This window comes from Lathyrus oleraceus, chromosome 4, assembly GCF_024323335.1.
Source record: "Lathyrus oleraceus cultivar Zhongwan6 chromosome 4, CAAS_Psat_ZW6_1.0, whole genome shotgun sequence".
Lineage (NCBI taxonomy): Eukaryota > Viridiplantae > Streptophyta > Magnoliopsida > Fabales > Fabaceae > Lathyrus > Lathyrus oleraceus.
In genome coordinates this window covers 480,451,989-480,464,164 of record NC_066582.1, presented here as the reverse complement: position 1 = coordinate 480,464,164, position 12,176 = coordinate 480,451,989, and the positions used below count along the sequence as shown (strand labels likewise).

General features: G+C 35.8%; 1 protein-coding gene across 2 annotated transcripts; it reads right to left on the bottom strand.

Moving 5' to 3' along the window:
• Positions 1 to 806: 806 nt before the first annotated feature.
• LOC127076340 (linoleate 9S-lipoxygenase) lies at positions 807 to 9,968 on the bottom strand. 2 transcript variants are annotated; one of them, XM_051017963.1, is made up of 10 exons: positions 9,536 to 9,968; positions 9,343 to 9,503; positions 3,615 to 3,785; positions 3,288 to 3,528; positions 2,882 to 3,202; positions 2,699 to 2,784; positions 2,467 to 2,574; positions 2,058 to 2,362; positions 1,704 to 1,967; positions 807 to 1,608 (listed from the first exon to the last, which is right to left on the bottom strand). In XM_051017963.1, exons 1-10 carry the CDS (start codon positions 9,753 to 9,755, stop codon positions 852 to 854), a joined length of 2,634 nt encoding a protein of 877 aa, XP_050873920.1. In that variant the 5' UTR covers positions 9,756 to 9,968; the 3' UTR covers positions 807 to 851. The 2 variants fall into 2 exon arrangements, with proteins under 2 accessions (XP_050873920.1, XP_050873919.1); XM_051017962.1 differs by having other exon boundaries at positions 9,343 to 9,461; positions 9,536 to 9,967.
• Between the last annotated feature and the right edge of the window lie 2,208 nt (positions 9,969 to 12,176).

Here is a 12,176-nt window from a genome sequence, read left to right as displayed (position 1 = left end):
AGGAGAAGGAAATTCCTATCAGAAAGACAAAGAGAAAAAAGATGTGCAGTGCTATAACTGTTAAATGGGTCACTTGGCCAAGAATTGTTGGTACAATAAAAACAAGGGAGCAACAAAAGGAAATGAGGAATGAGCAAACCTTGCATGCCAAGATTCAGATGATTCTGAAGATATGATGGTTATGGATGCAGTTCCAGATGACCATGTCGAATCCAAGATCTGATTCCTCGAATCGGGCTGCTCGAATCACATGGCTGGTCGAAAAGTGTGATTAGCAGATTTCGACTCGTCGAAGAAGAGCAAGGTAAGACTTGCTGATAATAGCTCGTTGCAAGCAGAAGGTACTGACGACATATTTATTCAAAGGAGAAATGGAGAAAAAACTATGATCAAGATGTGCTCTATGTACCTAGAATGAAGTGGAATATGCTAAGTGTTGGATAACTGATCGAAAAAGGTTTCTCAGTGATTCTAAAATATGGATCTTTGGAAATAGTCCTTGAATGTTAAAATAATTTTGATTTTAGTTTCTAAAGTGAAAATTCGTAGAAAAATTCGAAAGAAAATCTACAGATTTTAAATCCATGACAAATTTCAAAGAAAAATCGCAGAAAATCCGCAGAGTTTCGTGCAAATTTTAATTTTAAATATTAAAATCAAAAAATTTAACATTCCGAAATTATTTCCACAAAAAATTATTCTGAAATCAAATTGAAAAATAGGGTCAGATAACTATTTAATAACTAATAAACTCATTTTAAGTTGATGTAAATGAAGACATTATAACCATCAAACAAGCATACGGACATAATAACATGACTATAGAAGCAATACAACTACATGACTTTTTTTTAGATGGAGATACTATTGGGAATGCCTCTACAAGTCAATCCTTCTTCACTAGAAGGATAAAGCAAAGTATATGGCATCTTCACTGGCCCATATCGATTCCTCAACGACTCGTCATTGTTCCTTTGAGTGAGTTTTTGCTCAATTTCAGCCAACTTCCTTCCAAATCTCTTGAAAGCCTCTAATGGTTGTGAATCACAAGTCCAAAGATCACCTTCAATTCTCTCTCCAAGGTATTGTTCATCAGAGGCATGTCTTGACAAAATCTCAATAATGGTTAAATTAGTAAGGGTATCCTTCTTTGGTGTGATTGTCCTCAAAAATGTCTTTTGGTAGTTCTTGGAAAGCTCATCATACTCAGGAGTTCCTTTCTCAGGCATTAACCTTCTAGTTTTAGTTGGCCGGTTAAGGATGAATCCTCCATATGGATATTGTCCAAAATTAACAGCGGCATGAAGTGCTGAAGCTATCCATATGAGAATGGTGCAAGCTTCAATCAACTCTGCACGAGTTTGCATCTTAAACCACCATGTTGCATTCTTCAAATCACCATGGCCCACTTCTACAAGTTCTTTCCAGAATGCTTGAAGTTCAGAATCTTGTACAATAGTTGCATCGGAATTGTAGTAGAAATTCACATATTCTTCAACCCATGTCTTAATAGCAGTCCATATTTCTAGTCCATCAGCAGCATAAGGGTAGTCCTCTATCAGAAGGCGAAGACCTTGCGGGGAAGTTGGATCCTCAACAGCCATTCCTCTAGATAACAAGTATGGAAGATATCATTCACATCAAAATTTAAATAGTTGAGATCAATATATTTTTAACCAAGTTTAAATTTTTTGCAAGGCTACCTTTTGAGTAGATCATGAGGCAGTCCTTGTTCTGTGAATACCCAATCCTTATACATTACAGAAGACAATTCTATAGAATAACTTCCCAACAAGAATGTCGATTCAATGATACCTTCTGCATTTACCAAGATACTCCTTGCAAGTGAATTTATGTTCATCGTATCGCGATAGTGTGGAAGTAAAAGTTTATGAATAGGATGAACCACACTAAGATGCCTGTTTGTTGCTATGATGAATGGCTCAACAACTGCATGAGTGTTCAACCTGTCACACATGTAGATGATTATTCATGCAACTGATCATGCATAAATAACTAGTGTTTCATTCGATAAACATCATGAATAAAATTCATACCAGTGACTAACAAGTTGGTGATAACACGAGTCATTTACAACAACATAAGCTTTGGCAAGAAGCCAAATTGAAGCTTCAACACCTTCACTTGCCGGTAAGTAAACTTTACTGATAGGACCAAAGCTATCAGCCTGTGGATGTGGGCTACTTAGTTCAATGGCCAATGGCTTCAAAGTTCCATCATTTTGCAAGAAAAGGATGGTTCTAGTAGCATATGCTTTTGTCTCAGTTGCATTTATTTTCCTCAAATATGGGAATAATGGATCATGGTGATCAAGAATGTACAATCTATTGGTTTGGATAGCCTATTTAAAAAAATAAATAATTTAATTCAGTAATTGCAATTATTTGAATAAAAATAAACCAGAATTGGCAAAACAGTAGTATTGATGGTAAATTGTTTAATTACTTGTTCAACTGTGACACCACACATGTTTGTTTGTAAATGTTCTTTAGTTACTTTGCTGGTATTATCACCAAAGACTTGTCTATCTAGCTTGCTCTTAGGTGGAAACTCCTACATTAAATGTAGCAAACAATATTGAGTTTAACAATTGAATATATGGTATATAAAAAATGGACAAAGTATTTTTAGTTAAATATTTGTGTTAGAATAAAAATTGTTAAACTACTAAGTTTACCAGAAGTCTTTTGATGATGTGTGGATTCACACCAGCGATCATCTCCCTCGTAAATTCTTCATCTGTCATCCATCCAGACTGATTCACTGCTCAAAATAAGATCAATGCAAAAAATCTCTCAGAATCTTTCGATATTTTTAAGATACTATATTACTAAGACTAAAAGTGTTTTGCTAATGATACCTTGAATCACTTTAGGTGGCGGAAACTTAAGAGGTGCTTCACCATCTGTTCTGAGGAGTTCCTTGAACAATGGTATAGGACTCAGTTTGCTAAGTGCATTAGTAGGCAATTTAATTCCACCCTCGTAGAACGTACGCACTTCATCAAAGGTATTAAACTCTGGCCGATTAAACTGTAATGTTATGGCAGATTGTAATTGAGGTATGACATTTTGAGACACTGATTTGAGTACGTAAACAAGAAAGTCCGAAGACTTCAAGTGACCAAATGATTCGTCTCTTGGAAGATAAACAAAGTCGCTCCGACTCTCACTTTTTGGATCTGCTCACATACACAACAGAAAAATAGGTATTAGCAACAAGAATGACTTCAAAATCAAGTAAAGATAGAATACAAAGTTTATAACCTTTCTTAGCTGGTTTTCTTCCAGTTCTCCCCCTACGAGGGTAAGGCAAAGTGTTCGATCCTCCAATAACGGGACGAGCCAAACTAGCTTTTTTGTCAGGAGCTCCCAAATCATTATAGACATCATAATCATATATTCTATCCCATTCTTTGCGTTCTCCCGTTCCATCTCCTCTTAAAGTTTTAAGTTCTTCTTGTCTATAGTACACTAGTGGAGACGGTGTTTCACTCGGAAGATATGTCTATTTTTATATATTTACTTCTGTTAAACTTTCGAAAATATAATCTATATTTAACATGTTAGACAAATATGAAACTTTTTTATTACCTTGTTAGCAAAGAAGATGCGTTTGGTTTTATACTTTGTAGTATTGTAAATCCATGAGTTGCAAACAAAGTGGATGGTTCCATGGTTGGGAATATCTTCAAGAGTCAAACTTACAAGAAAGAACTCTCCAAGCATGAAATTCTCAATATAAAATGCTCCTGGAACTCCCATCTGTTGGTGATTTTAGTATCATCAATGTAATTTTAGTAGTAATGTGATTTACTATAGGCCGATGCAATTATGCGTTAAAGCTTGGAAACGAGTTAGGGGTAGTGCGGAGTGCACGCTCGTCGAGTCAACGTATAATTGAATGCGAATAATTGAAACGGGGTTCCAACGTTCTAAATTTTCTTTTGAATTTCGAATCCTTTCCCAACCGACGTAACCGTTTCTGAACAGTTGCGTCTTTTCGGTTTCTGTTATTGATCTCCTATATAAGGAGTCATTTGGCCTCAGTTTGAAAACACATAACGAAACCAAACTTTCTCTCTACATTCCTGAACATTTCTCTTTGCCAGAAACAAATTGTTCTTCAAGAATTATCCCCACAAAGATTTCGTGAACCCAGGCAAGAATAGGGTCGAAATACTTTGTTCGGAAAGTGTACGAACACGATTCTTCGAAGTTATCCAGGATTATCATACCCAATTTTCTAACAAACGAACAAAGTATTTTCTGATAATCATGGCTGGAGGAAGCACCGTCAAGGAGATGACTACAAACTTCGGAAAATTGGACAAGTTTCAAGGAAAAGACTTTAGGCGTTGGCAAAAGAAGATGCATTTCATGTTGACAACGTTGAAGGTGGTGCACGTCCTGTCTACACCGATTCCAGAACTTCTGGAGGAAGACACGGTTGAAAATCTGAGACGTAGATCAAAATGGGAGAACGACGACTACATATGCAGAGGGCACATTCTTAACGGTATGTCTGATCCCTTATTTGATATTTATCAAAACATAGAATCTGCAAAGGAATTGTGGGATTGTCTCGAATCCAAGTACATGGCAGAGGACTCATCCAGTAAAAAGTTCCTGGTAACCGATTTCAACAATTACAAAATGGTTGAATCGAGGTCTATCATGGAACAATTCAATGAACTCCTCCGAATCCTTGGACAGTTCACACAACACGGATTGAAGATGGATGAAACAATATCTGTCTCAAGCATCATAGACAAGTTGCCTCCTTCGTGGAAGGATTTCAAACACAATCTGAAGCATGGAAAAGACGAACTGTCTTTGATCCAACTTGGAAGTCACTTGCGCATAGAAGAATCTCTAAGAGCGCAGGAGGATGACAAAGGAAAAGGCAAAGAAATTGCTGGACCCTCGGTTAATATGGTCGAAGAGGGTGGTAAGAACGGTAACAACAAAAACAAAGGAAAGAAGCGTGCTTTCAAGAACAATAAGGGCAGTTTCGGTGCTAACAAGAAACCGAAACTAGAATGCTGGAAGTGTGGCAAAACAGGCCACTTCAAGAAGGATTGTCGTTCCGGCAAAAAGCATGATAACGCGAATGCAAGTGGTTCAGGAAAGGGGTCTAAGGACCAATCCGAAAACCAAGGTCAGAAATCAATTCGTGATTTGAATAGTTTGATTAAACATTCGGTTTCACTAAATTCTGAAGCATTCTATGTGCAGGATGATGCTATCGCATGGTGGATTGATTCTGGCGCTACAACACATGTTTGCAAGGATCGTTTCTGGTTCAAGACTCTTGTTCCAGTGGAAGATGGTTCTGTCCTCTACATGGGAGATGATCACTTCGCTCCCGTTGAAGGCAAAGGAAACGTGGTGCTAGAATTCAGTTCTGGAAAGACTATTACTTTGTTTAATGTTTTGTATGTTCCTAAACTACGTAAGAATTTAATTTCTGGTCCTGTATTAAATAAGCTTGGATACAAGCAAGTGTGTGAATCCGATAAATATGTTTTATCGAAGTCTGGTGTGTTTGTAGGATTTGGATATTATAATAATGGTATGTTTATGATGAATTTGAATGGAGTTCCTAATGATTCTGGTTCTGTATTTATGTCCTCTTCGAATGTTATCAATTCATCGTTATGGCATGCTCGTCTAGGACACGTACATTATAAAAGAATGCATGAAATGTCTAAAGATGATTTAATTCCTGTTTTTGATAAAAATGTAGAAAATTGTAAAACTTGCATGTTAACAAAGATCACTAGGCAACCTTTTTAAAAGTATAACAAGGAAATCTGTCATTCTTGAGTTGATACATAGTGATTTATGTGATTTGCATGCTACTCCATCATTAGGACATAAAAAATATTTTGTCACTTTCATAGATGATGCATCTAGATTCTGCTATGTTTATTTGCTGCACGCTAAGGACGAATCCTTAGATAAATTCAAAATTTATAAAACTGAAGTTGAAGTGCAACAGAATGTGTTGATTAAAACATTACGGACAGATAAAGGTGGTGAATATTATGATCCTGTATTTTTCCAATCCGTAGGAATCATTCATGAGACTACGGCACCTTATACACCTCAACAAAATGGTGTGGCTGAAAGGAAAAATAGAGTGCTTAAGGAAATGGTGAATGCCATGTTATCTTACTCTGGTTTGAGTGAAGGGTTTTGGGGAGAAGCTATGTTAACAGCTTGCTATTTGTTAAATAGGGTTCCTAATAAAAGGAACAAGACTACCCCATATGAACTTTGGTATAAGAAACGACCCAACTTAACATTTCTACGTGTTTGGGGTTGTAGGGCCGTGGTTAGACTCCCGGACCCAAAAAGGAAAACTTTGGGTGAAAAGGGTGTAGTTTGCATCTTTGTTGGATATGTTGAGCACTCCAAGGCCTATAGGTTTTATGTTATAGAACCTAATGACTCGATTTCTATTAACACGATTATAGAATCGAGAGATGCCATATTTGATGAGAATTGTTTCTCTTCTATACCTAGACCAAAGGACTCTATACCTAATTCAGATGAATCTCTAAGGGATGATCATTCAAATGATGTGCCAAGTGAGACACTTGAACCCCGTAGGAGCAAAAGAGCTAGAAAATCTAGATCTTATGGATCTGATTTTCAACTATATTTAGTTGAGGGATCAAAGGATCAGATTGACACTCAATACTATTATTGCTATAGTATAGAGGAGGATCCAAGAACGTATGATGAAGCTGTGAAATCTCGAGATTCTGCTTTTTGGAAAGAAGCAATTGACGAAGAGATTGGTTCTATCATGGAAAATAATACTTGGGTATTATCTGATTTACCACCAGGTTGCAAACCATTGGGTTGCAAATGGATCTTCAAAAAGAAGATGAAAGTCGATGGTAAAATTGACAAGTTTAAAGCTAGATTAGTTATCCAAGGCTTCAGACAAAAGGAAGGGATTGATTATTTCGATACATATGCTCCTGTTACCCGTATCACTACTATTAGATTGTTGATTGCCTTGGCGGCTATTCATAATCTAGTGATTCATCAAATGGATGTCAAAACAGCATTTCTGAATGGTGATTTGGAGGAAGAAGTGTATATGAAGCAACCTGAAGGATTTGTAATGCCTGGTAATGAGCATAAAGTGTGTAAGCTAGTTAAGTCGTCGTATGGGCTGAAACAAGCTCCGAAGCAGTGGCATCAAAAGTTTGATGAGGTTGTTTTGTCTAATGGTTTCATTCTAAACCAAGCTGATAAATGTGTATATAGCAAATTTGATACTTCCGGTAAAGGAGTTTTCATTTGCTTATATGTTGATGACATGTTGATCTTTGGCACCGACCAAAATCAAGTTGATAAAACAAAGAATTTCTTGTCATCAAAGTTCTCCATGAAGGATATGGGAGAAGCGGACGTTATTCTTGGTATTAAGATTAAACGGGAGAATAAGGGGATTGTAATTACGCAATCTCATTACATTGAGAAAATACTTAAGAAGTTCAATTATGAAAGTTGTTCTCCAGTAAGTACTCCCATGGATCCGGGAGAAAAGCTTATGCCAAATACAGGTAAACCTGTGGATCAACTCGAATATTCAAAAGCTATAGGCTCTTTGATGTATGCTATGATTAGCACTAGACCGGATATTGCTTATGCGGTTGGAAAGTTGAGCAGATTTACTAGTAATCCTAGTAGACATCATTGGCATGCGATAACTAGGGTATTCAAGTACTTGAAGGGTACAATGAATTATGGATTGTCATATATGGGATTTCCTTCGGTGTTAGAGGGTTATTCGGATGCTAGTTGGATAAATAATGCTGAAGATTCATCCCCTACAAGTGGATGGGTGTTCTTGCTTGGGGGAGGTGCCATCTCATGGGCTTCCAAGAAGCAAACATGTATAATTGGTTCCACAATGGAATCTGAGTTTGTAGCATTAGCTGCTGCTGGTAAAGAAGCGGAATGGCTAAGGAATTTGGTATATGAGATTCCGATATGGCTTAAACCGATATCACCAATTTCTATCCGTTGTGATAGTACTGCCACATTGGCTAAAGCTTATAGTCAAATATACAATGGAAAGTCTACACATTTGGGTGTTAGACATAGTATGATTAGGGAATTAATCATGAATGGGGTGATATCTATTGAGTTTGTTCGGTCGCAACAAAACTTAGCTGACCACTTGACGAAGGGGTTAGCTAGAGACTTAGTGAAGAAGTCGGTAATTGGGATGGGATTAAAGTCCATTTAAATCTATTAGCTATGGTATACCCAATTCCCTTCTAATACAACATTAGAAGCAGAATTCAATGTGGAAAGATCAAAGTTAGAGATTGGAGCAATTGTGTTTATCTTCCCAAGGTATGTGCTCAGACCTGCAAGTGATGGCTAGGTTGAATTATATCTTCTTAATGGTTCTTTTGGAAAATTACAAATGCAGGTGCAAGATTAAAAGAATCACCTATGTGAGCATGAAGTTTTGCCGCTTCAAGAAGCTTGGACTTGGCTTCCTATATGTTTATTAATGGATAAGGACACATGGCTTGTAAAGTGTCAAGTATGAATAGTAGAGTATTGTAAGAAACATATGTGTACTATATCTTCAGACACTCAAATGGATTGACGGGTTCAATCGCTATGACACCCCGATTTTCGAGTATTTGGAATGTGTATTTGTACTAAGATGAAAATTCAATCGCAAGACATTTTCATTTATGCATTTGTTTGATCGTTATACCTGTTTGTTATACCCTTGTATATATTATTGTATATACTGAGTAAATCAAGGATTACACTAAAATGGGGGGGATTTGTTGGTGATTTTAGTATCATCAATGTAATTTTAGTAGTAATGTGATTTACTATAGGCCGATGCAATTATGCGTTAAAGCTTGGAAACGAGTTAGGGGTAGTGCGGAGTGCACGCTCGTCGAGTCAACGTATAATTGAATGCGAATAATTGAAACGGGGTTCCAACGTTCTAAATTTTCTTTTGAATTTCGAATCCTTTCCCAACCGACGTAACCGTTTCTGAACAGTTGCGTCTTTTCGGTTTCTGTTATTGATCTCCTATATAAGGAGTCATTTGGCCTCAGTTTGAAAACACATAACGAAACCAAACTTTCTCTCTACATTCCTGAACATTTCTCTTTGCCAGAAACAAATTGTTCTTCAAGAATTATCCCCACAAAGATTTCGTGAACCCAGGCAAGAATAGGGTCGAAATACTTTGTTCGGAAAGTGTACGAACACGATTCTTCGAAGTTATCCAGGATTATCATACCCAATTTTCTAACACCATCTCACTATCCCATTTGAAATGAACATTAAACGCACACTGTCCAGCTCCTAAAATTGGTATAGAAGTAACAATACCTTCAAGAAATGTTCTCTTTCCCACTTTTCCTTTTCCACTTTCTACAAATATGTCACAAATTAGCTGAAAAATGTTCAAAAAAACTATGATGAGATTAAGAAGTAATTATACATACCATCAGCATTAGTAGCACTAATCAACCTGAGAGCCACTGAAAAACCTAAGGTTGAAGTGCATGTGTCACATATAGAGCCAGCAATACTATTAGCAACTTTGAATCCACTTTTGATTAAACTAGTGAGTGCGTTTATGTCCAAAACATTCTTGTGCATCAACACAACTGTCCCCTTCACCTTTTGGCTTCTGTTAAATCGACCTCTCGCAATTGAAATCATGTTTGCAGCTTCTCCAACAAACTTGTTAATCACTTTTCTGCTTTTCTGGCAACCGAATTATATACAAGTCTTGAACAGTTATATATACATGAAAATAAATAATATAGAAGTTAATATTTGTTTGGAACACGCTCTGAACGCGACAACATATTACAATCTTTTCTCTCATATTTCTCAAAACTCATGTGTGTAATAGAGTGTTGTCAATATCTCATGAAATGTTTGTACTTCGGAAGGAGTATTTCCCATAAATAAAAGTGGATAATATTTATTACTATTATTGCATGGTAGGTTAAATTCAATAAGTTTTGGAAAGACCTAGTAACTCTTTTTGTATGATTTTTGAACTCAAGATGTTTGAAATAATTATATTATTATTAGAGTTTAGAACTTAGGATATGATTGGTTGAATGCAATAATTACTTTACACTGAATGCTATCCGTAACTTTGTAAAAGCTATACTATTATATTTGTATATCCACCACTATAGTACTTATATTAAATACAATTGCAGATCTTCCACTAGCTATAGTGTGAATGGGAGTCCTGAGATCACCCTCATGCATTGACCTGTGTTTCCTTCAAAGACTTTGCCGCGTTGTAGTTATTGAGTTACTTATTAGTTAAGTTTAATTATTTGACTTATTACTAGTATTACTTTGTTAAGGAAGTTAGTGAGTTCTTGCCCTTGCTTTCGATTTTGCCATCTTAAGATTTGATGAAATTACTTGCAAAAACATTAGACATGGTTTCTAATGCAGCAAGACACGTAATCTTAAGTAACGGTTCCAATCGGTTACGGATTGTAATAGATCCGCGGTCTGTTAGGCATGCTCGTTTTGCCCACACTTTTTTGCCGGACGAATCAAATTTTAGACCCATAGCCTTCAATGTGTCAGTCCTTTTCCGCCCCATTTTTTTTCGGACTTTTGCAGACACGGACTTTTACATACAATTTTGTAATTTTTAGATCTAAAAAATTTAATGTCCGCAGACCCAACCTACTCCACCTTCACTTTTATGCGGAATAGGATAAGGTTTTATAGGTCCGCACCTTTAAATATGTCTGTCCGCCTCATCTTTTTTCATAAAATTTTTGTGGAACGAAACTAAACGGACCAACATACCTCTACATGTCTAATCCAAATTCCAATTCTATATGTGCTCCCTCTCTTCCAATTCTATATGTGCTCCCTCTCTTTTTATTTTCCAATATTCACTCATAAAACATGCATATGCCATTATTTACATCACAATATAATTTCCACTCAACTACTTTTTACCTTGCCAACCAATTCCTCTCTTCCATGTCAGCAATCCATCAATAGCATTTACACACAAATAGATAAGATGCAATCAACCTACCTACAATAGTTACACATCTAGACCAAAATAGCATAAAATAATATAACATTGCATTAATATAAATTGATTCGGTGGTGATTGACATTGGATTTGATAGGAGAGACTACGGTGAATCCTCCACAACTGCAATCGAGAGAGAACTGACCTCCCGAATCAGATTAATCGGTTCAGTGGTGAAAACCAAAAAATATATATAACATTACATTGTTTTAAATATTTTATTAAAATTTGTTGAAAAGTAAGAGCCAACCTTTCAACATTTTTAAAAGATCATAAAAAAACAGAACCTCGTGTTTAATTAATCTAAAAATATATTAAAAATTCTTACCATTGTAGGGCCTATATGGCTTGGATATTGTTTTCAACGAAAAACAAATTGCAACAAGCAAATTGTCAAGTCTTTGATGCATTGAATGCATGCTTGTATCTTTCCTCAACAACAAATGTTATAGAATACTCAGAGGGACATAGATTGTCTCTATGCAGAATGTTCGAAAGCTTGACATCAAGTTCCATATCTTGGGAGCATGACTTTTAATGGAAGTGAAGTGCATGATTTAGCAACAATGAAAGAGTTAGAATTATTTTTAGGAGGTGGCTAAGTATAAAGAAAATTATTAAAACAAATATATCAAACTTAATCAATAAGAAAAAAAAACTCAATAATATTTACTTATATAAAATGCTCCATCTATTTCTTATTATATTATAAGCAAAAATATATTTTTTAAAATTAATTGAATAATAAATATATTTGATACATAGTCTAGATATCGATGAGGACTAATACTACAAAAAAAACATTTATAAGCAACGTGATTTTTATGTCGTAAAATTCTGCATGTTGATTATGTTTTAAATTTCATAAAATCATTTTTGAGATACATCATTTTAAAAAATTATGTAATTTTGACTATGTTTTATACTTCAATTCTCTCTCTCTCTCTCTCTCTCTCTCTCTCTCTCTCTCTCTCTCTCTCTCTCTCTCTCTCTCTCTCTCTCTCTCTCTCTCTCTCTCTCTCTCTCTCTCTCTATATATATATATATATATATAT